The 23,657-nt window shown below is 38.6% G+C and overlaps 15 protein-coding genes across 15 annotated transcripts; 8 read left to right on the forward strand and 7 right to left on the reverse strand.

Annotated features, from left to right (window-relative positions):
* Positions 1 to 1,833: 1,833 nt before the first annotated feature.
* Positions 1,834 to 3,584, reverse strand: RHIMIDRAFT_312203 (uncharacterized protein). The gene is made up of 8 exons (XM_023614788.1): positions 3,445 to 3,584; positions 3,371 to 3,392; positions 3,198 to 3,308; positions 3,091 to 3,141; positions 2,604 to 3,039; positions 2,269 to 2,548; positions 2,025 to 2,210; positions 1,834 to 1,973 (listed from the first exon to the last, which is right to left on the reverse strand). The coding sequence occupies exons 1-8, from the start codon at positions 3,562 to 3,564 to the stop codon at positions 1,953 to 1,955; spliced, it is 1,227 nt and encodes a 408-aa protein (XP_023467543.1). The 5' UTR covers positions 3,565 to 3,584; the 3' UTR covers positions 1,834 to 1,952.
* A 121-nt stretch (positions 3,585 to 3,705) lies between these two features.
* Positions 3,706 to 5,266, forward strand: RHIMIDRAFT_277393 (mitochondrial carrier). The gene is made up of 6 exons (XM_023612688.1): positions 3,706 to 3,964; positions 4,022 to 4,181; positions 4,233 to 4,446; positions 4,493 to 4,691; positions 4,743 to 4,859; positions 4,901 to 5,266. The coding sequence occupies exons 1-6, from the start codon at positions 3,922 to 3,924 to the stop codon at positions 4,984 to 4,986; spliced, it is 819 nt and encodes a 272-aa protein (XP_023467544.1). The 5' UTR covers positions 3,706 to 3,921; the 3' UTR covers positions 4,987 to 5,266.
* Positions 5,267 to 5,280: 14 nt separating this feature from the next.
* On the forward strand, positions 5,281 to 6,287 carry RHIMIDRAFT_200829 (ATP phosphoribosyltransferase; the record flags this gene model as incomplete). The annotated part of the gene is made up of 3 exons (XM_023606484.1): positions 5,281 to 5,785; positions 5,841 to 5,852; positions 5,911 to 6,287. 3 exons carry the CDS (start codon positions 5,281 to 5,283, stop codon positions 6,285 to 6,287), a joined length of 894 nt encoding a protein of 297 aa, XP_023467545.1.
* On the reverse strand, positions 6,049 to 7,317 carry RHIMIDRAFT_110882 (urease accessory protein UreF). The gene has a single exon (XM_023605241.1). It carries the CDS (start codon positions 7,034 to 7,036, stop codon positions 6,305 to 6,307), a length of 732 nt encoding a protein of 243 aa, XP_023467546.1. The 5' UTR covers positions 7,037 to 7,317; the 3' UTR covers positions 6,049 to 6,304.
* Positions 7,193 to 8,334, reverse strand: RHIMIDRAFT_235830 (WD40 repeat-like protein; the record flags this gene model as incomplete). The annotated part of the gene is made up of 4 exons (XM_023608421.1): positions 7,193 to 8,006; positions 8,062 to 8,149; positions 8,218 to 8,232; positions 8,301 to 8,334. 4 exons carry the CDS (start codon positions 8,332 to 8,334, stop codon positions 7,193 to 7,195), a joined length of 951 nt encoding a protein of 316 aa, XP_023467547.1.
* Positions 8,335 to 8,559: 225 nt separating this feature from the next.
* Positions 8,560 to 9,271, forward strand: RHIMIDRAFT_235831 (uncharacterized protein; the record flags this gene model as incomplete). The annotated part of the gene is made up of 4 exons (XM_023608422.1): positions 8,560 to 8,637; positions 8,692 to 8,709; positions 8,772 to 8,785; positions 8,842 to 9,271. 4 exons carry the CDS (start codon positions 8,560 to 8,562, stop codon positions 9,269 to 9,271), a joined length of 540 nt encoding a protein of 179 aa, XP_023467548.1.
* An 853-nt stretch (positions 9,272 to 10,124) lies between these two features.
* Positions 10,125 to 11,022, forward strand: RHIMIDRAFT_110929 (uncharacterized protein). Its single transcript, XM_023605242.1, has 2 exons — positions 10,125 to 10,897; positions 10,943 to 11,022. Exon 1 carries the CDS (start codon positions 10,282 to 10,284, stop codon positions 10,804 to 10,806), a length of 525 nt encoding a protein of 174 aa, XP_023467549.1. The 5' UTR covers positions 10,125 to 10,281; the 3' UTR covers positions 10,807 to 10,897; positions 10,943 to 11,022.
* A 736-nt stretch (positions 11,023 to 11,758) lies between these two features.
* RHIMIDRAFT_250042 (putative ATPase N2B-like protein) lies at positions 11,759 to 13,036 on the forward strand (the record flags this gene model as incomplete). The annotated part of the gene is made up of 2 exons (XM_023610687.1): positions 11,759 to 11,774; positions 11,823 to 13,036. 2 exons carry the CDS (start codon positions 11,759 to 11,761, stop codon positions 13,034 to 13,036), a joined length of 1,230 nt encoding a protein of 409 aa, XP_023467550.1.
* Positions 13,037 to 13,114: 78 nt separating this feature from the next.
* Positions 13,115 to 14,308, reverse strand: RHIMIDRAFT_235834 (p53-like transcription factor; the record flags this gene model as incomplete). Its single annotated transcript, XM_023608423.1, has 4 exons — positions 13,115 to 13,946; positions 13,993 to 14,103; positions 14,155 to 14,190; positions 14,244 to 14,308. The coding sequence occupies 4 exons, from the start codon at positions 14,306 to 14,308 to the stop codon at positions 13,115 to 13,117; spliced, it is 1,044 nt and encodes a 347-aa protein (XP_023467551.1).
* Positions 14,309 to 14,543: 235 nt separating this feature from the next.
* On the forward strand, positions 14,544 to 15,345 carry RHIMIDRAFT_235835 (uncharacterized protein; the record flags this gene model as incomplete). The annotated part of the gene is made up of 3 exons (XM_023608424.1): positions 14,544 to 14,566; positions 14,611 to 14,982; positions 15,030 to 15,345. The coding sequence occupies 3 exons, from the start codon at positions 14,544 to 14,546 to the stop codon at positions 15,343 to 15,345; spliced, it is 711 nt and encodes a 236-aa protein (XP_023467552.1).
* Positions 15,346 to 15,461: 116 nt separating this feature from the next.
* On the forward strand, positions 15,462 to 17,232 carry RHIMIDRAFT_110956 (tubulin nucleotide-binding domain-like protein). Its single transcript, XM_023605243.1, has 7 exons — positions 15,462 to 15,617; positions 15,670 to 15,759; positions 15,808 to 15,923; positions 15,974 to 16,442; positions 16,502 to 16,642; positions 16,688 to 16,906; positions 16,961 to 17,232. The coding sequence occupies exons 1-7, from the start codon at positions 15,546 to 15,548 to the stop codon at positions 17,108 to 17,110; spliced, it is 1,257 nt and encodes a 418-aa protein (XP_023467553.1). The 5' UTR covers positions 15,462 to 15,545; the 3' UTR covers positions 17,111 to 17,232.
* Positions 17,233 to 17,353: 121 nt separating this feature from the next.
* Positions 17,354 to 18,151, reverse strand: RHIMIDRAFT_250046 (uncharacterized protein; the record flags this gene model as incomplete). Its single annotated transcript, XM_023610688.1, has 1 exon — positions 17,354 to 18,151. The coding sequence occupies one exon, from the start codon at positions 18,149 to 18,151 to the stop codon at positions 17,354 to 17,356; it is 798 nt and encodes a 265-aa protein (XP_023467554.1).
* A 155-nt stretch (positions 18,152 to 18,306) lies between these two features.
* Positions 18,307 to 19,747, reverse strand: RHIMIDRAFT_290654 (uncharacterized protein). The gene is made up of 4 exons (XM_023613752.1): positions 19,711 to 19,747; positions 19,022 to 19,646; positions 18,951 to 18,968; positions 18,307 to 18,888 (listed from the first exon to the last, which is right to left on the reverse strand). Exons 2-4 carry the CDS (start codon positions 19,636 to 19,638, stop codon positions 18,498 to 18,500), a joined length of 1,026 nt encoding a protein of 341 aa, XP_023467555.1. The 5' UTR covers positions 19,639 to 19,646; positions 19,711 to 19,747; the 3' UTR covers positions 18,307 to 18,497.
* A 299-nt stretch (positions 19,748 to 20,046) lies between these two features.
* Positions 20,047 to 21,359, forward strand: RHIMIDRAFT_110998 (uncharacterized protein). The gene is made up of 2 exons (XM_023605244.1): positions 20,047 to 20,692; positions 20,745 to 21,359. Exons 1-2 carry the CDS (start codon positions 20,289 to 20,291, stop codon positions 21,253 to 21,255), a joined length of 915 nt encoding a protein of 304 aa, XP_023467556.1. The 5' UTR covers positions 20,047 to 20,288; the 3' UTR covers positions 21,256 to 21,359.
* On the reverse strand, positions 21,288 to 22,500 carry RHIMIDRAFT_287146 (aldose 1-epimerase; the record flags this gene model as incomplete). Its single annotated transcript, XM_023613447.1, has 3 exons — positions 21,288 to 21,695; positions 21,767 to 22,220; positions 22,268 to 22,500. The coding sequence occupies 3 exons, from the start codon at positions 22,498 to 22,500 to the stop codon at positions 21,288 to 21,290; spliced, it is 1,095 nt and encodes a 364-aa protein (XP_023467557.1).
* Between the last annotated feature and the right edge of the window lie 1,157 nt (positions 22,501 to 23,657).

The following is a 23,657-nucleotide window of genomic DNA, read 5'->3' on the forward strand; positions in this document are numbered from 1 at the left end:
ATAATGACAGTGTAGGAACACTGCAAAGATGACGCCCTTCCTCAGGCTATTGTAACTCATGTGAGAGTTCCGAGAGGTTGTGTATTTGGACGTCAAACTATCCATGAGACCGAACAGTGCCAGCAGCGAAAACTAAACCATACTTACTAACTAGTTTGACAAAGCTTTTGCCTAGTTCTCTATTTGGAAGAAAAGGAAGCTTTAATATACGAAATCGGATGGTGTGTTGGCGTGGGGCACTGCAGACTCGCTGCCATAAACCACATGACCATCTACATTGATGCCTATTTTACAGTGGTCAAGGTTTCCAAAAACATTTTAACTACAACTCCTTGGACCAGACAGTCTTTTTCTACTATGGCAAGTTTAAACTGGCAGAGAGTATTGAAAAAAGACGAAATGCAAACAAAAAAACAATATTGACTTTTTTTTTTTTGCAAAGGAGAGAGTGGCAGTGAAAGTGTCTCCATGCATACTTGCTTAAAGTAGCGGTACTATTAGTCGTTATCCATCATTTGCATACGATGGTGTGTGTCGAGCGCCTTGTGAGGAATATAGGGATACGTAATCTGCATCAATATTACTATGGTGTCGATGAGTTGCCAGGTATGAGATTTGAGCCGTTCTTCATAGTGTTGCCTCATAAGACTCCCAGCTTCGTACTCCATTAGTAAATTGTAAATGAAGTTTCTCACCCAGCCGTAGTCAAAGAATAACTTGGGATCGTACTCCTTATTGAACTTTATTGGTCTAAAAACTTCTTTGTTAATTAATTGAAGTTATTCAGATAGTCTCACAAGAGCACTGGTATTTCACTATGGCGCGCACAGAACCATAGAAAATCTACGGACGACCGTGAAGGGGCGTCCCAAAATTTACCTGTTTCGGACAAGCTATGCATATTTCCAGAAATTCCTGACCAATCATATACAAGCATTAAGATTCTCTGAATAGGCTCATAATAACTCTAAAATTAGATAGAGTAGGCAGAAATTACTTTAGAATGGATGGATTACATTTATTTCATTTGTTTTAATAATAATTAGCATAAAATGCTTTTGACATTAGGTACTTGGTAGTACAACAAGTCTTCTTGGCAGAAAAGAAAAAAAAGGGGGAGGGGCTGATCAGGTGTTATTCAGCAACTCATCTTGAATCTACCACTATCTACATCTGCATCAAATTTTTTTTTTTGTTATGGAATAGTGTTTATACATCAATGACAGTACCATATTTAGTTAGTATACAATCAACTTTAGAAACAAGGCGCTTTGAAGAGTGGCCAAGAGCCTTTATTCACAACTTTCATTGGCCGGGCCCCTCTGTTGTACTAGGTCGTTTACGCGCTCTCTATTCAGTTTACCTGATTTACTCTATAGTACAAAGGAGGAGAAATTGATTCTCCACATTGTCTCACTACATATAGTGAATTAGAAAAAGGGAATCAAAGTCATATCTGAGAAAGATCTACGAGTCATTGTTGTATTCATATGCTTGTTTAACCCATCGCTTTTGGGGGGAACACTTTTCTTCTAATTCTCTCGCGGAGCGCAAGATGATTGGATGCTCTTTGGTTCATCATGTGGACTTGAATCGAGTAACGAGCTTCTGAACTGACACCACGTGTCAGATGATCCTTAAAGGCATTCAAAGATCGAGATGTATATAACTGGATGCGCTATTAAATTACTCTAGTCAAGTGTATGTGCGTATATGGTAAAGTACGCATGATACTCAGCTGTCAGGGGGAGTCGATCAACCGACTATTGGAAAAGCCCTCATTTCAAAATACGACATTATTTTAGTAAAAAAAAAAAAAAAAAAAAAGGAGAGCCTGACTTGAGTGAATGCAACTCTAATTTTACTCAAAACGATGCGGGAAAAAAAGGTATTTATTGGAAATAGAGTTAAATTGAAAGCGAGGGAATATCAAGGTATCACATGTATAAATATTAACTAAGAATGGGTAAGAACTAATATATAAAGTTAGAGTTATATGTTTCATGGACCAAACAGTAACTTACATTTCCGACAATGACGCTTGGTAGATCAAAAATGTCACGTTTAATGGTAAAGCAAAATGTACAGGGTACAGGTTTTTTCTGCGGTGTTCTTAATATACATGAGTAACTGCATGCTTTGTCAGTATTGTCAAAAGCATGGCTTGAAAACTTTTCCCAGTATTCTACAGCTGACTGATTCTCCATCAACTTTAATAGCTTTTTTAGAAACCCCGCGCTTTTTGCTGTATTCATTTTTTTTTTTTACCTCATAGATGTACGTCTTTTTATTCAATAACATGTCTTTTGTCCATTGAGTTAGTAAAGAGAACTCTTTACCAACGAGGCATACTTCGCCTGTTCTTCTCCACACGACAGTCGGTGTTCCTGAGAAACTGATCAGCTTTTCGTATTCCAATAGTGTTCGTTGTATACACTTTTCCATAAACACCAAGTCTTCTTCTGTTAAATTCATGATCAGTGATAGAAAAGACGGCCTGAATAAGGAGAGAGCCCGACTAATCCTTTTTAGGTCATCTCTACTCATCCTATTGCAAAAGATAGATGAGCAAATGTTCCCTTTTAAAAATAAAAACACTCTACTTTTCTGTCACATATTGAATAAGATAGTGAAATCCCTCGGCATAATTAAATGGCTTTTGAACACTGTTATATACACTTTCTGGACTACGACTTTTTCTTTTTGTTGGCTGCTTTGTTGTTGTCGATGACGGTGTTTGAGCAGAGGACTGTTGAACAGGAGAGGGTGAATATTGCACTTGTTGTTGTTGTTGTTGTTGAGACGTAGTTGAGCTAGGAGTAACAGGTGAAGAATGAAATGAAGAAGTGAAAATAGGTGAAAAGGGAGTTGTAGGTTGAAAGCAGTCCTGTTGTTTATCTGTCATATTACCAAGAACACCATATTCTAAACCAGCAGTTTCCGAGCCAAAGCCTAAATCGGTCAAGGAGAAATTAAAAAGTGCACAATTATCCATAAAATGACTCAGAGAAGTCGTAGTGGTTTCTATTTGAGGAAAATCTAAGCAACAATTCAATTTGTGTGGGGTAAAAAAAATGACTTTTTTCTCACCTATTGGCTGATCTGCAGGCGTAAAAGGTAACATGGTTGGAGTGGCAAACACTTTTTTAAGGGGATGCATTGAGTAGAATGCTTTCATTAATGTATCGATAGCTTACATGATAGCTGGTCGTCTTGTGGAGAATAATGATTGGACTTCAATCTCTTCCTTGTTATATCTGAACATGTTGTGCTAAGGTCACGTTTGATACATCCTTGACATGGTCGAGCTAAAAAGAATTTTTTTATATATAAATAAGGTCGTGAGAAAATAAATAAACCAAAAAACTACCTCCATCACAAGTGAGTCTTGCCTAGAGTCGACTATAATTAGTTCTAAAGCATACAAATTCATCTCTAGTTTACCTTTTGGCAGTGATTACATGGCTCTGTTAAACCTTTTCTTTTCTCTTGTTCTAAAGAATACGTAAAATAAGGATAATCTTGTATGTTGCTTGTCGTCATGCTGGTAACATTTTGAGACATTGTAAAAAGAATAGGTTGTTAAAAAAAAAAAAGGAGGGAAAAGAAAAGAGAAGAGAAATGTGGAGAAATGAAAAAGTTGAATACGGTTACTTCTAAAAAAGGAACTGCATGGCTCTTTCATCTTACTGGATAATATGTTGTTACACATCATGATGCTTCTTCTTTGCTGTTGTGACTTTTTAAACGAGCGCGCGCACACTTGTATTTCTTTTCTTTTCTTATTTCAATGTCTATAGGTAAACTTTAAAACCACACACAAAATGAATCGAAAATGTCTAATGGTTTATAGAGAATAAAGCAAATCCAGATCTCATTGATGAATCACTACGCAACCGTATCCGTGGATTTGCTGCCGGTATGGCTTCTGGTATAACAAAATTAGTTGTGGGTCACCCCTTTGGTATGCAAATACAGATGTATGTGCCTTATTTTATGGACTAATTTAGCACTTTACAAGATACCGTCAAGATTCGTATGCAGACAACAAGTAAAGCAGATGGAAGATTCAAAGGCCCCCTTGATTGTTTCCTAAAGACGATACGACACGAAGGCCCATCTGCACTCTACAAGGGAGCCACACCACCACTCGTAGGCTGGATGTTTATGGATAGCATCATGTAACTCTACACGTAGAATAAGCCGAGAAAAGAGCAACTAAAGATGTTTAGGTTAGGTACTTTACATAATGCTCGTATGTTTATGCAAAGATGGAACGGAGATAGACCCCTATCTGTCTTTCAACATGGACTTGCAGGATTAGCAGGTGGACTCACAGTCTCTTTTGTGGCTACACCTGTCGAACAGATCAAAGCGAGATTGCAAGTTCAATATGATGCAGGCACAAAAGTGTACAGGGGACCGATTGATTGTATTAGACAAGTGGTAATAGAGAAACAAAAAAAAATTTAAAGGAACTAATAGATCATAGGTTCGTAATAACGGTATCTTTGGTCTCTGGCAAGGATTGCTACCCACCATGTTATTTAGAAGTTGGTTTTTCGTATTCTGGGGTTCATATGAAGTGTTTACAAAAGAGTTAACCAAGTTCAATCTGTCAGAAGGCTCCGTCTCATTTATTGCTGGTGGTCTAAGTGCAACCGCGTTTTGGATTGGCGCATTTCCTTCAGGTAAAAAAAAAAACAATTGAATGTGAGTCACAATGATTTAAAAAAAAAAAGATGTGGTGAAAAACAGATACATGACACAACCGGATGTATCTCCAAAGAAGTTCCCTACGCCTACTTCAGTTGCACGCTTTGTATACCAAACTGAAGGATTACGTGGGTTTTATAGAGGTAAAAGTCATGTTTGTATATATTGGTACTAACTTTTGTAGGCTTTTTACCATCCTTTTTACGAGCTTTTCCTACAAATGCATCTGCTGTATTCATGTTTGAATTTGTCATGGGTTTACTCAAGTAATGACTTGTATATTAGAATGTATTTTTGCATAAAAGAGTGTAACTATGTATTTCTGGTGTGCACGGATAAAGAAAAAGGCTTTCATTGGCGGAGAAATGTTTTAAGGCTTTTTTTTTTTTTAAAAAAATCTCTTTATTGAGCCAAACGGATCTCTTTTTGGAGCAAATGTAAAAAACAAACAAAGACGAAACGGATATGGATACAAGGTTATGAGTCACAATGATCCAAAGTGAAAGAACAAGTTCTACATATACCTATTTTAGTGGCACGTTTTTTCTTTATCTCTCAGATATCATGGATTTTGTCAAAGACTTGGATAACCGACTTTTATTTGCGATTCCCAAAAAGGGACGTCTTTACGAACAATGTCTACAACTCTTACACGGCTCTGATATTCACTTCAATCGTCGTTTACGTCAAGATATTGCTCTCTGCACCAATTTGCCCATTGCCCTTATTTTCTTACCTGCTGCCGATATCCCCAAATACGTCGCTGAAGGTAATGTCGATTTGGGTATCTCTGGACAAGACATGATTGTCGAAAATGAAGTATCGGATAAAGTAACAGAGGTGATGGAACTTGGGTTCGGCAAATGCCGTTTATGTATTCAGGTACCTGTCAAGGGTGAATTCCAAACCATTGAACAGTTGGCTGGTAAACGTATCGTTACCAGCTTTGATGCATTTGCTAGAAAAGTATTTGAGCCCATCGATAAAGCTGCTGGAACAAAGACGACCATCAACTATGTTTCTGGATCTGTCGAAGCTGCTTGTGCTTTAGGTCTTGCTGACGGCATTAGTAAGTGATTATGAATTATCACCATCACAACCATTAACTCATGTTTTTTTTATAGTTGATTTGGTTGGTAAGCAACACATTTTTATAAACAAAAACTAAACATCGCCCTAATCCCATTCATATAGAATCCGGAGAAACAATGCGTGCAGCTGGTCTTCACGATATTCATACCTTACTAGAAACTCAAGCTGTCTTGATGTCCAACAAGAATTCTCACCATCAAGATCTCGTCGATAAAATCGCTTCTCGTATTCGCGGTGTCATTACCGCCGAAAAGTATGTCCTTTGTACATATAACATCGAACGCGTCAACCTTTCTCGCGCGGTTCAAATTACGCCTGGTCGTCAAGCACCTACTGTCGCTGCACTAGACTCTCATGAAGGTTGGGTCTCCGTCACGGCCATGGTTGAAAAGAAGAGAAAAGGTGAAATTATGGATCTTTTGGCTGATGTGGGTGCTACGGATATCTTGGTCATGGCCTTCACCAACTGCAGAGTTTAATATATACATTTATTTTTCTAACTGTTGAATAATCTCGAATAAAGTCTATCGTGCATACCTTGACACACATCCAACAATGGATTTGTCTGACAACAATCTTCTATTGTCATATTTTTTGTATGGTGAATGATCTCTTCTACAGGTCCTCTGGACTCAAGTAACAGTCGCTGTGCTTCGTAAGGTCCAATGATGTTGAGTCGGACGGCAGAAGAGTAAATGGTCCTTGCGAACAAATAGAGCCATAGATGAAGTGTATTTTCTAAATCGACATTGAGACAACGACAAACGAGTCCAAAACAGATGGCGAAATGACCATATACTTTCTCTGCTCGAATCATGTTTTTCCATTGCTTGACCACTCGTACCTTTTCTTCTTGTTCGTTGGTTTCTGTAAAACACTTTAAAAAGAGAGTGAGCATGGCAATGCCTTGAGCTAATGAGGCTCGTTTTGCCACAGCATTGGCTGCCATGACGGCGTCACATGTAGCATCGCAATCTGTCAAGAACGACAGTGGGTCCTTGTTGTCAAGTGATTCATATCCTGCTTGGACAAAACAGTTGGTGTTGGAAGCATAATTATGTGCTGAAGAAGTAACAAATGTCGAAATGTTGTTGCTATCCACTAGTCCGGCTTGATGACTCGCCTCGAGCCCAGAAGAAGATACGAATCCACCTGTGGGAAGTGCTGAATCAGTCAAGATGTAAAGCAGCCAGCTACTTGTCTCATTCGAGGTAAAGTAAGGCAACATAAGGGAGAAAAAAAAAGAGACTGGGTTTTAACACAAAGATGAATACACTCGCTTTCTCTCTTTTTTTTTTTATTATGATTTATTTAAGCAAAAAAAAAGGGGGGATTTTTTTCTTTTTTCCTCTAAAAAATCCAATGATTCGCGCGGGCATTTGATTTAAAGAGTACGGGTGACTTGCCAGACACGGATGATGTTGTCAGAGTAACCAGAGAAGAGGGTGGCACCATCGGCACTCCAAGCAACAGACAAACATTCAGGGTCAGGGTTCTTTCTCTTTCCTAATTGAGCAAACTCAGGACGGAGTTCATCAACAATAGACTTAGTTTCAAGATCCCAAATCTTGATACCGTTAGCAGTGGCAGCACAGAGCCAGTAACGGTTAGGAGAGAAAGTAAGGGCGTGGACAACGGAGCCAGCATCGAGAGAGTAGAGGTGCTTGGCATCGTTCAAGTCCCAGAGCATGACAACACCGTCCTTACCGGCAGAGGCACAGAGAGAACCATCGGGAGAGATGGTGACAGTGTTGACGTAGCCATTGTGGCCAATGAAGTTGGTGCGAAGCTTCAACTTGGTGAGGTCCCAAACCTTGACGAGCTTGTCCCAACCACCAGAGACGATGAGAGGAGTAGCAGGGTTGGGAGAGAAGCGGACGCAAGAAACCCATTCGGTGTGGCCGTCTTCGGTGATGTTGTACTTGCATTCACCGAGGGTGTTCCAGAGCTTGATGGACTTGTCACGAGAGCCGGAAACGATTTGACGGTTATCGGCAGAGAAAGAGACAGAGAGAACATCGTTAGTGTGGCCAACGAAACGACGAGTGGTGGTACCATTGTTCAAATCCCAGAGACGGAGAGTGTGATCCCAAGAAGCAGACAAGGCAAATTGACCATCGGAAGAGATGGCAATGTCTTCAACAAAGTGGGAGTGACCAACAAGGGACTTACGAGGGACACCATAGTTGACCTCATCTCTACACACATTTGATAAGTTTTTTCTTTTCCAAATTCTTCATTATAAATTCCTACCTGGTAAGGTTCCAGACGATGATAGTCTTGTCACGAGAAGCAGACAAGACCATATCAGGAGCTTCAGAAGTAGTAGCAATGGCAGTGACTATAATGAAAATCCACACTCATGTTAATTATCTAATTGTTTCAATACACTCAAGTTGACATCCTTACCCCAGTTGCCATGACCTAATATTAAATATCGATACGTCAATATATCTTATCCATCCATCCTTTATTCATTTCATCCGTTTTACCTTCAAGAGTACCGCGCAAGGTAAGAGTATCCATTATTCGCGAGATGAAAAAGAAAGAAACTTGGCTTGCATATCCCATCGAGCTTTATCATAGTCTTTCAAACACCCACAACGGTTCGCTAAAAATTTCATACTCCGGTTTCGACTCTGTTATAAACCGGGCAGTGCGTCTTTTATTATTTAAGGGAGACTGACTCCTTACTTTCACCAAAGAAAGAAAGGGGAGTTCTCTTTTTTTTTCTTTATTTATTTTTTTCATATGGAGCCAACCCCTGAGCAATGCAAAGAATCTATAAAAGAAACGCAAAAGAGCATAAGGCAGTTACAAAAAGCCATGGTAATTGTGTATATACGTTTTTAAGGTAGTCCATCACTTATTCATTCCCTTAAGCAAGAGGCTAAACAAAAGGTAAAGAGCTGCATGTTTGAATCTTTACTCTCTCTTTCTTTCTTTCTTAAAAAGTATTCTAGAAACAGGATACAAGGTACAATAAACTATACGTTATAAGAGATAGACCAACACTTTCTTTTATATATATAGCGCAAAAATGGATATACTCAACAGTGAGTATGGTAAACTAGCTCAACTACGACTCGATCATGCCGAATCAATCAAGAGTGAATGGCAAGTGTATTGTAAAGAGCAGCGTGCTATTAGAAAAGCAGATGCTGAAAAGAGACAGGTTGAATTTGATGAGGAATTGTCAGCACAGGATAAAGAGAGAAAGAAAACATGGAATAAAAAAAAGATGACAAGCAAGCAAAAGATTGAGGCGTGTCAACAGCTGATAGAACTGCTAAAGGACCAAAAGAATCTAGAGATAGTGAATGATACCGATTTCCATATTGATACCTCTATCATCATGATGCCGTCTTCTACTATGGAACTATTTTGGGCACTGGATATTGACCCTCCTATCATGAAGTCAGAAATTGATTCAACCATTACGTTATTGTCACAGATGATTTGAATTATACCATTCAGTTCGTTTTTCTATATGTTTGATGAAAATCTACTGTAGTAAAGGCGTCATAAATAAATCGAATTGAGATATCGGCTTAATGTCACGGGAGGTTTTATGCCGCTGCTTGTTCCATATACATTTGTTAAAAGAGAAGTATCACTTTACTGTTTTTTTTCATCGTGTGATGTCTTTTAGAATGTTAAATGCCCTTGTATGAGGATAGAATGATGCATAAAATATACCAATTTATACGATTTTACATTGACACATTTCATGCAAAGTATTCAATATCAGTTCTATTAAAAAACAAACAAAACATCTCTAGAGACCACTTGGGTAATAGCCACCATAGCCCTATAGTCCATTCTAATAGTTATATATATATAGCCAACGAACGAAACTTTCTTGCTTGGACTCGTACTTCGTTGTTGTTTATAACCACTGCAATAAGTAAGTCGATTGCTATGTAGTCTTACACTAATATATATAGCCATCATGCAGCTTTATCCTTCTTTTCTTGGTAAACTGTTTGGACTCTTATCTATCATGCAAAGTATGACTTGTTTATATCTTGGTATTGTTCGTTATTATCATGTACAATGGGCACTTCAACACTTGTATTTTCCTGCAAGTCAAGGTGCTATCGTCATACCATTTATCTGTACTTTATCTTTATTCATTGGCCTATTCATCACTGCTTGATTTTCTTTTTTTTTTTTTTTTGATGACAGATGCTATCCAAAAGGCTGTAGACAAACTAAAAGCACTCGAAACGATAAAGATAAAAAGGACAAAAACTTCAAGCTACAATTATGACTTAAATGCAGTGCAAGATCGACTCGACATTGAATTCAATATTAAAGCATTCACTATTGAATGTGTGATTTTATATATTCATTTTATTAAACTGAATACCAACTTGTGTTAAAATAGGTCAAGTCATTCTTAGTAATGCCACAAACTATGAGTTTCCACCCGACATCATTTTAAGAAAACTACCAAAGCAATTAGAAGGAATGAGCAACTGGTTACCTACTGACTGGAGTATTCAACAAGAAAACTGTTTATATACATGGCTTAAAGAACTCTCTGACCGTATGACATTGATCCTCACGGACAGTACAACACATGATGATGATTTTCAATCGTCTCGAGTAGACGTCAAACGACAAAAGACAATAGATATAGAAGATAATGATAAGAAAGAGAGTCGTAAACAGTTTATGTTGGCTTGGTTATCCAAGTTCCCAGATCATATTATAGAATACGACGCACAAGATTATTTTACATTTTCCTTGTATTTAACATTTCAAATACCTCAAGACACATGGAGCCAAGTGCGTAAAAGGAAACAAGAGGATTTACAAAATTATCGAGTAGGTAAAGAAGAAAAGGTAGCAAAAGCCAAGTCTGTTGCACCTGTGATTATCAAATGTAAGTTCAACACAAAGAAAAGGGAACATTTGTTTACATTGATAAAGTCAAAATGCATGAATTATTTCCAAAGGGCAATCTACACATTCGACTCATCTCTGTCATGAATACGACAAGGCTTGGCTCGTCTATGCCTGAGAGTCGATTGTTCAAGTATCCAATTGATCAAAGATTAGTCAATGACCCTACTTGCCTATTGTAAGTTTCTTTTACAACTATTCTTTTTTCTTACCCATGATGTAGATCTTTATTGGCTGAAAGTGCTGTAAAGTTTCATCTCTGTCAATAAACGGAGTTCATATTTATACCAACTTTTATGCATTTCGTCTCCCTTTTTTCTTTTTCTTTTTATACATATATATTTTTTCTCACATTATGAACCCACACAGCTCAACATTTTATACAGACATCAGGCAATCATCCTCTTGTTACTATGATGAAAAGCCATCTAAACAGATACGATCCATGCCGGTGGGAAATGAAAGACTGGCTGCCTTGAGGGATTTGGGTGTCACTTTTAAGGAAGGCACACACAGAGTTACCAAAATTGCAACTCCTTCTGGAACACCCGTATTACCTTCCTTTGTAGATGCCGGGCAAATAGAGGTAATATAGACCCTTATTCATTTAATATTCGACTGAATCAATGTAGCATTTGTTAATACAGGAGCAACAGAAACAAAAGAAAAGAAAAGATAGCTATGATGATGATGCCATAGGAAATTGTTCTGTTAAAGAAGATTTTGGACGATATGCTGATTGGCGTTGATATTTATATACTCTTTATAATAAATTTTCCCTCCGCTTTTGCTTACCTTTCTCTCTATATCTCTGTGACAGGTCCCTCGCTTTTTTTTTTATTGTTTCCCAGGAACCCCCTAATTCATAGATATTTATATGCTTTGTAGAGTAGCAAGGCTAGTACCAACTAGACGTATTCTATTACAATCATGTAATAAGAGAATAATCATACCAAGACAGACATTCCAAATTATACGGTCGCAGTCAGCCTTGTCTAGTACTGCTGCGACTGTTAAAGTAAACATTGAACAAACCACGATGGATAACAACAAAGGTAAAGAACCTCACCCTTTTTTTTTCTTTCCTTTAATTTTACATATAGACACTTCACCATTAAAACGCTATGACGAAATCACAACCAATGGCAGTGTAAGGTCAGATCCCGATCAAAGAAAAGTAGTTGAGAAATTAGATACACTCTGGTACCAATTAAAAAACTATACACCCACAGAGCAACATGACCTCTTAAAGTCTTTAAAATTTACTTGGCTATCCAGAAAACAACAAGTAGTACCCAAGTCACTTTATGTCCATGGTAATGTGGGCACAGGCAAGACGATGGTCATGGACCTCTTCTTCAACACGCTACCTATCCAAAGAAAACGACGAGTCCACTTTCACGCATTCATGCTTGACGTTCACCAACGCATTCATCAAATCAAGACTCGTTATCCTCGACTGGCCGATCCTCTATCACCCATTGCTGATGACCTCGTCAAGGAGGCCTATGTGCTTTGCTTTGACGAGTTTCAGGTGACTGATATTGCCGATGCCATGATCCTTCGACACCTATTTGAAGAGCTATTCAAGCGCGGCGTCGTTCTCGTCACCACATCGAATCGACACCCGACCGAACTGTACAAGAATGGGATTCAACGTGCGTCGTTCATACCATGCATTGAGCTGCTCATGGAAAAATGCGAGGTCCTCTGTCTGGACAGTGGCACAGATTACCGCAAGGTCGAACGAGCCCAGACCCCTGTCTTTTTCCACCCACTCAATCAGGACACACATCGTCAGATCGAGGCGATCACTCAACGGTTGACACACAATAAGCCGATGAAGCCGATGGAACTCCACTTCCTCTCACGTACCCTCAGGATCCCTCAGCAAGTCGATGGGGTGGCCAAGGTGCGGTTCGCCGATGTCTGTGCTCAACCCCTGAGTGCAGCTGATTACTTGGAAATTGTTAAACACTTTCATACCGTCATCTTGACGGATATTCCTCGTATGACCATGAAGCACCGCGCTGAAGCACGTCGGTTTATTACCTTTATTGATGCCATGTACGAGTCTCACGTGACGCTGGTCGCTAGTGCAGAAAACAGTATCCTAGAAATATTCAATGCGGAAGAAGGCAGAGAGGAGATGGAGGAACAGATGCGGGACATGAGGGATCTGTTGGACGTGTCGGATGTGTCTTCTCCCTTGTTTAGTGGACAGGAAGAGGCGTTTGCGTTTCAAAGAGCTTTATCGCGTTTGATTCAGATGCAGAGTACGGAGTGGGTTCGTGATGAATTGAAACATAGTTCATAGCCCTTTCCTTTATTGTAATACAGACACACTATTTATAAACATAGTTCATACACCCAATATATAAATAAATATATAAAACTAGTATTCTTGCTTGCTTTCATCTTGTCTAAATGAAGTTGGCCAAGGTTGACCTATAGAAGAAGATGGAGGAAAAGGAGAGCTGTATCCATTGATGTACGCATAACCATCTGAACGTTGCTCTCTCCAGTTTCTAATCGCTCTCGATACACCTACATCATCATCCAGCGATGGCGGCTCCAGCATCTTGCTCTCTTGACGATAACTATCATTGACACTTTGAGAACGTGTATGAAAGTAATTCTGTGTATCGGTATGAAAGTGATTGAGAGAAGAAGGAGGCATAAAGACCAAATGAGGCACCGACAGTTTTCTTCTCCTTCTTGGTTCCAAAGGATCTGCATTGTAGTGCCCAGGACTGCGCCCGCGCACGACGAGCGGTTGGGAGTAACATTCGGAAATGACGTAGTAATCCTCTTTGGACTGAGCAACCAATTCAAATGCCAAGCGGAAATATTGCTGAGCGGCTCTCTTTTTGCCGTTATTGGCTGTGGCGACCTTGAACTGGAGTCGTTCGAACGTGACGGTGCTGTCAACAGATACGGGGACCATCGGTGGTTCTCGTTGTGGGCCCTTGTCACGTTTGGGCGTCATTTGAGTGAGAGCGATCGGTTTGTCGTGGCTGTCAGAGATACATGCTTTCAGACGAATGTAAAATTGATCGATGGGGACGAGTGTCGAATGGATGAAAAGAGCAAAGGTACTGTTGGTATAGCCTGTGAGTGAAAGGGTAGCAGATACTTGGAAATAATTTCTACGATAACAGGTCCAATGACACTCGGACGTAAAGAAGAAGCCTCTATCCATTTTACAATCCAATGTCAAGACACATCTAAAAAGGCTCTTAGTCATATGAATGAAATCCAAACAGAACTTACGGTGTCTTATTATAGTCACTGTTATTGACTTCATAGATGTTATGGACATTGTTTGATGAATCAAAAAATCCATCTGTCATGAATGGTGACGTCTCCCTTAGCTGTAACAGTCTGGATGCTGTCTATAAGCTACAAGGTTCTCCTTATTTTGTATTTCTTTACCTTTCAAGCGATGGTTGATCTTTTATTACAGTCGTACTACCAACACAATAATCATGTCAATTAAGATAATTTTATTATTATATATTTACTTGAAAAACCCATTGCCAACAGGCATCGAATGAGATCGTTGATGAAGTAAAGGTGTACTACTCATCGTTTAAGAAAGAAGAAAGAAAAAGAAAAAAGGAAAAATAGAGTATAATCTGTGAGTGTGTAAAATAAAGTATATAAATAATAAAAAAAAATGATAAGCGAACGAAACAGAGAGCTAAACCAATGGTTTAAGGAGCCCTTGATTTTTTTAAGGAGGTTATTACTATGAAGAGAGAAAGCAGCTTTATCTTTTTTAAACTCAGGCATTTTGCTCTTTCCCTTTCACCTTCTTTAAAATGAACATTTTACACCACAAAAGGTATTGATTACAATACAAACTTTACGATACTCATTGTCTTGTAGCTATCATGTTTACAATAAAAAGAATATTGAAAAAGTCAGAAAGGACGAAGAAGCAGCAGCAGCTAAAGAAAAGGAAAAACAGAAAAGAATCGAATTGGCAGAAAGTGAAGCAAGACTTGAATTGTTGAGAAAGAGAGCAAACGAACAAGACAAGACAGAGACACCCATAGAACATGTCAATCTATTCAAGGATTACATGATTACAAATGAGGAGCATGACGCAGAGGAAAAAGCAAAAGAAGAAAAAGCAAACAGACAAGTGACAATGTATCTTGACAAAGGTGTAACAGAAGAAGCAACGCCTTGGTATGCAAAGAGTCATCAGGCGATGAATAAATACACGGATCCACACGTTAGACGTTCAGATAAAAAGTAACTCTATAAATATTTCTTGAAGTTACTGATTTGCTTTATCTTAGGCGTAAGAGAGATCCAATTTTGGTAAATGATGATCCTTTGGAATATATTGATAACAAATTGAAAAGAAAAGAGAAAAGAAGAGAAGGAAGAAGAGAAGAAAGAAAACGAGAAAAGGAAAAAAGTGGATCGAGTATAGAACAACTTCGAGCAAAGAGACTAGAGAGAGAAAGAGAAGAAAGAGAGCGCGCAAAGAGGCTTTATTTAGGCGCAGTAGAAGAAGAAGAGCAAGAAAAAGAGGAACCTGTAGGATATAACTCACAATATAATAAACAAGAGACAATATTGGCAAAACAAAGCAAGAGACGTCGTTTTTGAAACGACTAATGTGTGTGTGACCCTGCAACATGATGCACCCAACTGCACAAAAACTAGTTTTTATGAATGCTACTGAAACCGAGAGAAAACCATGGTTAATATACATTGTACATAATCAACAAAAAATAAAGATTCCCTATTTTAGAAAAAAAAATTGAAAAGCAGCTGTCAAGTTGATACAAACCTTTCTCTTTTTTGTCATGAGAGAGATCATCACTCTACAGCTAGGCTCACTTTCCAATTACGTGGGCACTCACTTTTGGAATGCACAGGTACTTTAATTCTGGTTATTATTCTTTATTACTATTATTTATACTTCATTAGGAAGAATACTTTGACTACACTGGCAATAACACTGAAAAAACAAACGAGATTAACCATGATGTACTCTACAGAGCAGGCGAATCAGCAAATGTAAGCAAAATGAATCATCATTATCATCATTACTAAAAACAATAACAGGGCATAATGACATACACTCCAAGAACCTTAATTTACAATCTCAAAGGCAATTTTGGTTCTTACCAAAAATACAACAAACTATTTGAGCCAAACGGTGCTGATATAAATCACACATGGTAAGTAAAAACAAAAGGTAAACACGAATGTATATTGATGATGTCTTTAGGGATCAGGGCATGACTAGAATCGATAGACCAATACCCAAAAACAAATATCAACAAGAACTAGATCGTCTGGACGTAGATAGTGAATATCAAATGGATCTGGACGCAATTGAACAACTAGAATCTACAGTCTATAACTGGTCAGACTTCAATAGGATATATTATCACCCACGCTCAATGAATGCCATCTCCACTCACCAGGCAGATGACGTGGTCAATCCCTTTGATAACTATACGATTGGAAAGGATGCCTATGTCGAGAACGAAAAGGAGATGAGTGTCTTTGATGATAACTTTCGATTGTTTGCTGAAGAATGTGATTATTTGCAAGGATTTCAAATATTGACAGACATTGATGACGCATTCGGAGGGTTTACCGAAGGATTGATTCATGACATACGGGATGAGTTTGCAAAGATACCCGTGTTGACCTATGGTCTAAGTGATTCTTGTTTACATTACCGTAATGATGTAAGAAAGAAAAAAAGAAAAACACAAGAGAAAGTACAAGATGTTGACCATCTTGTTAGCGTATGAAGCAAAAAGTGGCTCTGAATAGAGCGTTAAGTATGACCCGTCTTGGTGAGTTATCTTCTATTTATGTACCCATCTATACGCCAACAAGGACGTCTCTGCAAAAGAGTCACCTCCAATCTGATCTTGTCTTTAATGTAAGCTTACTGTGTATCATGAACTTTTTTTAACCTCAGTATTAGGAATACTCAAGATATCATACGAGTGCTATCATTGCAGCAGCTATTGAAACAAACTCTTTACCTTTTAGGTTAAAGAAGAATGCGGCCACTTTAGCAGAAAGTGTCTCCCGTCTGACGTACGTGAGAAACACAAAACTTGCTACACTATCTGTCACACTACCCTTGCTGAAAGAAAAAAAGGGGCCTCTATCACTTCTTGACTACGAGTCCAACATTGATGTAAGAAGAAGAAAAAGTGTTTTTTCTTTATTTTTAACTAATTTTTTCTATTAGAAGGAAGATATCTATAGTCAAACGACCATCGTACGAGGCTCAGAGCAATACGCATTTCCTGATCTTACAAATCCTCTTGTTGCAAACTACCATGTCGAAACCATGCTGCCACTCCCAGAATCATACCCTCGCTTGTTCCCATCTCAGTAAGTGATAGAGTCCCATCATAAAAGATGTAGATGCTCATTTGATAATCCCAGTGACAGACAAGTACCGATGATGACACAGTTCGAATCGGGTGCACGGGTGAAAGCTAGCGTAGAACATCAAATCAGTTCAATCCAAGACATTAATTTCCAAGAGTTTCACGAGTTCAAGCTGTCTCGAGACGACTTGTTGGAGACAAAAGAAACTCTTTTGACATGGTCTGATATGTATAATAAAGATGACATGTTAGAGTAGATAAGTGGCCCATACCCAATTGGCTGGGGGTGAAGGCTTAACAAAGGTTGGAGGTATCTTTCCCACTGGATCTCTTTCATCTCGCTCATGATTCTTCCAAATATACTGATCCCATTCTTTTCTGATACGTAAAAGCGCGCTTGTCGATTGATTCGCTTGACACCAGTATTCATAAGCAGCTCTGTCCAACTCCATGTGTTTCCAATGATCTTGCTCGTCAATGATCAATTCTTTACGCTCAGGCTCCCCCTTTTCTTGTTGTTCATGCCATTCCTTTACTTTATTGAAAAATTCGTTTCCATCATCTGCAAAGAAATGGCCCTGACTTTCTAATTTCTTTCGACGGAGGTTTCTTAGTTCGGTCAACTTGGTCAACAATCGAGACAATTCCTTGATTTTTCTCCTTGTCTCTCTTTCCTTTTGGTCTTTTGCATCCTTTTGCACCTTTGCCGTTGTCACTTTCCATTCAATCTCTTTTATCCACTGTTTGTTTCGCTTTTCAACTAAACGTTGCTCATGCTTGACTCTTTTTCTTGCGCGTTTTTTCCAAGCTTTATGTCGTTCAAGTTTCCTTTGTTTGTTTAATAGAGCACATATCAAGTGGTCATTGTCCATGGATCGACTCGTTTGAATCAATCTTGCTGCATCATGGCCTAATGTTCGTATATATGAAGCCCACTGCTCATCCGTCATTGTGGCTGCATTGTTGGTATCCTTGATTTCTTGAGATAATTGTTCATAAAGCGAGATTGCTTCACCCAATCTTGCTTTTGTTCTTGTTATTGACATTATAAAAAAGGCAAACACTTGGTGCACTAAAAAATAATAAATGAGGGAGTACAAATACCCGACGTTGTCTATTAGCTGAGAATGAATTAATAAAGGAAGATACGTGATCTAGGTAGCATTAAGCATTCTAAAAGCTGTTGGGATAAGTGCTTAAGCAAAGGATTAGATCCAAGATAAAAATCAATATATGTCTTATCGAATAATAATATCCCTCAAACAGAAGGATGTAGGGTCTAAGCTAATTTTTTATTGATTGTTATCAAGTAAAAATTTCTAATCTGTTTAGGCAAGGCTTCGCATTTCTTGATGTTTTCTTTGACATGCTATTTTAAAGAAAACAGTGACTTTATGAAGCAACAGTGAATTCAGTCAATGGAAGTGGTTGTAAAAATCGATGTCTAAGAAAAGGCGCCAAAAAGAGTCGACCTGTGAGGAGCATAAAGCTCATCTGACCCATCATACAGCCAATTTTACCCAGTTTTGTCTGAGGCACCTGTTTATTAAAGTACTTGACCTCGGCCGCACAAGCCAATCCATGGAGCAAAAAGAAGCAAAAATTTTCTAGGGTTATCTTGCGGCATACACTCCAAATGATCAGTTCATGGAATGCAGCACTTACTGCAAATGCCAAGAGACCACGTCCTTGAGGTGAATTGAGAAATCCCTTTTCTTTCTTTGTATCAGGACGAAATACTTGTCTGTGTAATAAGTTTCGGATGTGTCTATTCCATCGACGACTGTAAAAAAAAGAAAGAGAAATTATTACCTACTGCTCTTGTTCTCTTTTGTTTGAATTTACCTCCAAAAATCTCTAGGACTATCGTACGTTAATACTCTTTCTTTCTTTTCTTATTTTTTTTTTCCCTTTACCTTGTAGCAATGAGTGGTGAATCAAACATATCCTCCATCTTTTGACCAGACACGGTTTGAATAGCTCCAGCTATTATATCTGCTGCACCAAATATGAGATAAGCATCAAGACCAATCAAAAATGTAGTCGTTATACTCTCTTTGCTCAACCAAGGATGTTTCAACATATACTCTGGGTCAGAAGGAATAGCAGGAATAACGAGTGATGTGAGAGTGATCAACTTGATCGTGCCTCTGATAATCTTGGCAAACCCCAGCTTTCTGACGTCTTCTCCTTCCGATGGAGACCTATCAATGATAGTTTCAAATAATGACCTTAACCATTCCTTAACAGTAAACTTTTCCATTGGTAAGAATGCACTGTAGGAAGCAATGAACCAGGGTAAAAGAGCAAATGCAATATTAGCAGGAGAGGAAGGGGATACGACGGCGAGAGGCACTGCAGCATGAACAGCGGAAATGATAGCACGTAGCTTCTTCTTTGAGATCGGTACCTTGTGTTGATATTTTAGTAACAAGTAGTCTGTGCCCAACATACAGGCATAAAGGCCAGTGAGAGGAAGAGGACGAATGACAATAGGATCTGGTAAGCTAATGTTGACTAATGGCCATGGCATCTTGTTTTCTGTTTAGAATACAAAAGAAAAGTTATTTAACTCATTATGTTGTCTTAAATATTGCATTATTACCCCTTTTTGTGTTATCTAATTATATGTTCTGTCAAACGTAAGAAAAAGGAAAGAAAAAAAAGAGACAAAAGGCTAATTTGTGTATCTCTACGCAATAATTGCGCAGGAATGGAAACGTTGTACAAGGCTCATCAAAGATAACCAGACAAAAAGACAACAATGAGATATGAATAAGACTATAATCTTGATTTCCCTTCTTCTTCTCTGTATTAAGAGCTTTTTGAAAGGGTATTACATCCATGTGTATACAGAAAGGATAGTCCGACAATACATAAATATTTATTAATATGAACCCCTCATTTCCTTTTTCTTTCGTTTTTTTTTCTCTTTAAATGGCTGACAAATACGCGCAATCGCCACTATTGGACATAAATTTACCACCACCCGTCATATTACCTTACACTCAGCTAATCTTACTTTATACCTCTGTCATCAGTATTGACCTTGTCTTGTTACGAAACGACAAACGACTACCTCTATCTCCGACACAACTACGCCTTGTTCTTGCATGCATCCATGCTATTTTACCCTTGATATTCGTATCACCCAATAGACCACTCAACGTTTTATACGCAGCCATGCCATGGTTTGTTGTTTCCTATTCTGCTCATATGCCAACAGACCAACTTACACCCGTAGCATGGATAGATGCCTTGATAAAGATCATGGTAGAACCCAATGATAATCATACCAGTAGAATCAGGTGTCGGGGTGCAGCCACTTCCTGCCTAGGCATCCTCAAATGGTCGTTCATGCATCTGTTTATTGACCCCCTATTGCCTCACAGAACACTATTTGCATTGTATTATCCGTGGCTTCATCCTATGAGCTTGATTTACGTGATACTGTATGGTGTCAAAGCCTATTGTTTGCTTGGTATAGTTGATGTCTTTATGGGACTAGAACAGATTGTCACGGGATGGAATATGGTTCAACTATTCAATTCTCCCATCCTTGCTACAAGTCCCAGAGATTTTTGGAGGTAAAAGATGAAACATATCACATACTTTAGCTAACGTGTGCTTGTGTTTTAGTCGACGATGGAATAGAGCCGTGCGCAACTTGTTACATAAGCAAGTCTTTTTGCCTGAAAAGCATATACCTGCCAAAAGACAGGAGCTACAACGAAAATCATCCTCTAGAAAAAACAGCATGGACGAAGAACAAGAGGTCTTTGTTGTCGTCGAAAGGACACATAGAAAACACGATCATAAATCAAAGCACATTAACAAACACGCATCCAATAGGCTCAAATCCTTTTGTTCTTCAAAATACGGACGCGGTCTTCTTGTATTCATCATCAGTGGGGCCTTTCATGAAGTCATCATCATGAGTACCTGCAGAAAATTGACCTTGGAGAACTTTGCATTCTTTACGATCCAAGGCATCGCAGTATCGCTTGAAGCGGCGTTACGTCAAGGAAAGCTCAAGCAAGAACCTGAAGGAAGAACACGGATCGTATGTATAGCAGCACAGCTCTGTTTCATGGCACTCACAGGCAGGTTATTCCTCGGTCCGTTCCTTCGGTATGAATTTCTAGACTAAACTTTATAGAATAAAATTGCGCTTTTTATTATTTAATCCAAACGGGCATGGAAAGCATACACAGTTTTGGCGGTATAGGTTGCATCCTTTTGAAGCAAAACCGCACTACGCCAATCGGGCTTATTGGGTGAATCAGGGTTACGAGACGCTTCTAGGCAAAATCCTGAGCTAGGACCAAGTTTTGTTTTCTTTTGATCTTTCTTTGCCTCTAATCCTTCGTCAGATAGCCAACCGCCTGTATAGAATTGGAAAGTAGGTTCAGTTGTGTAAAAGTCAAGCTCGATGCCTGATTCGGGAGAATACACATTGACAGCGTGACGGAGAGGTAAATTGGCTGTGTCGATTCTATACTCATTGTGAATGACATAAGGGTGATCATAGCCTCGAGTATTTTGAAGATGTTCAAGCCTTGCGCCAATAGGTAAACCTGCATTTTGTCCCTAAACAAGATAATGAGTTTTTTTTTTTTTTTTTTTTTTTTTTCGTATTGTTTTTCTTTTTTTGCTTTTACCGAAAAGTTCATCCAAGGTGCTTCAGACCAGCTAAGGACCTTTCCCGTAGGTAAGCAGTTTGGATCACACTCCAATACAGCCTTGACCTCATCTGTCATTGTCACTCGATGATCCAGAATCTTTGGATTCAATTCAACACCGGCCAAGTTAAAGTATGAATGGTTTGTCAAATTAATAATCGTGTCTTGATCGGTCGTAGCGTGATATTCGAGTACGAGCTCATCTTTATCTGTCACTGTGTAGGTCACCTGAGACTTTAGCGTACCAGGATACCCTTGGTCACCATCAGGAGAGACAAGCTCGAAACGAACAGATGCAGGTTCTTCCGAAACTACGGTTGCCGTCCAAATCTTTTTATCAAACCCTTGGAGACCGCCATGAAGGGCATTTGGACCATTGTTGATGTCTAACTGGTACTCTTTACCATCCACTGTAAACTTACCCTGGGCAATACTACAAAATATTAAAAAAGGTTGTCATATATTGGTTATTGTTTATACCGATTTGCATATCGTCCAATGAGAGCGCCAAAGTATCTGTTCAAAGGATTCTTGTAGGATTCAAAGTCATCAAAGCCCAGTACGATGTCGCGAATAGTGCCTGTTTTATCAGGTGTGAGGATATGAGTGATCGTAGCGCCATACGTCATGATCATGACAGCCAAGGTTTTGCTTTTATTGATCAAAGTGTATTGATCAACATCAGGAGCAATCGTTATTTTTGTTACGGGCATCGTTAGTTTTGTGAAAATAAAGAAAGAAAAAGAAAGAAAAGAGAAAAACTAGTGCTATTTATTAGTTACACGGTTTTCGCCTTGTCGCAAGTTAAAATCTGCTTAAAAGTTGCATAAATGTACTATATAACTGACAAAAACGATGTAAATAAGTAAAGTCGTGATGAATACATCTTTAAGGATTTAGTATAGTCATCTTTAGATGAAGCTGCTTTACTAGTACTCTCTTTTTTTTGTGTGCGAGTTATTTTTCACTGAAAGAACGGGATACATTGGGAAAGATACGGAGCTTTTTTTTTCAAGAAAATTTCCCTTGTTATGTAATAATACCCCGCTCGTATAAGGAACATTTGTATTCGTACGCGACAAGCTTTTTCAAGTAAATGTGCGCCCATATACGGGCCTGAAGCGATTATCTGGTCACTCTGTGGCGTTCTCGATATCATCCAATTGGACGCAACATAAATACACTGACTTTCAGCCACGACGTCAATGTGAAATAGTGACGTTGCCTTCTCATGGAGTAGTGCGTGAAGAATGTGCGAGAAGCTAATGCGTGTCTTTGCAGTTATTAGAGAGCGCGTTTTTACAATAAATTGACATCTTTAATCTTCATATGGCTAATTCTACGTATCACTCCCTGCTTCACTTTGTATAATATAGTAAATGCGTGGTTTTTTGAAAGCGGTTTATTTCGCAGAGAAGGTATTTTTAAGCCTCTGAATACACAAAACACTTTTTTACTTGTGTTAGCATGGTTTCAATTTCGCAAATCTGTGAAAAACATTGCGTTTGTGAAAGCCTTTACACTAATTGGATCGACAGAGAGACATATAGGATTATATAGCAAGTATGGATTTTTGCACCCAATGGCAAGCATTTTCATTTTTGGGATAGAAGTATTGTGCAGACAGGTATTTGTGGAGATCATCCATATCCTATTGATAATATACCTACAGTTAGGAAAAGAAACTAGCTAAATCACACGTTACCGATTAATGTATATTATCCAGCAAACCAGAGAAGTTTTCAGGTAAATTTGACATTTCACGAACATTATGCGGTTTTATTTCTTTGATTTCTTCCAAAGTAAAAAAATCTAACCAATTTCTATCGTCAGCGTCAAAGATGAACGAAAGGTAAGAATGCTCGAACTG

This window comes from Rhizopus microsporus (genome assembly GCF_002708625.1).
Source record: "Rhizopus microsporus ATCC 52813 unplaced genomic scaffold scaffold_5, whole genome shotgun sequence".
NCBI lineage: Eukaryota > Fungi > Mucoromycota > Mucoromycetes > Mucorales > Rhizopodaceae > Rhizopus > Rhizopus microsporus.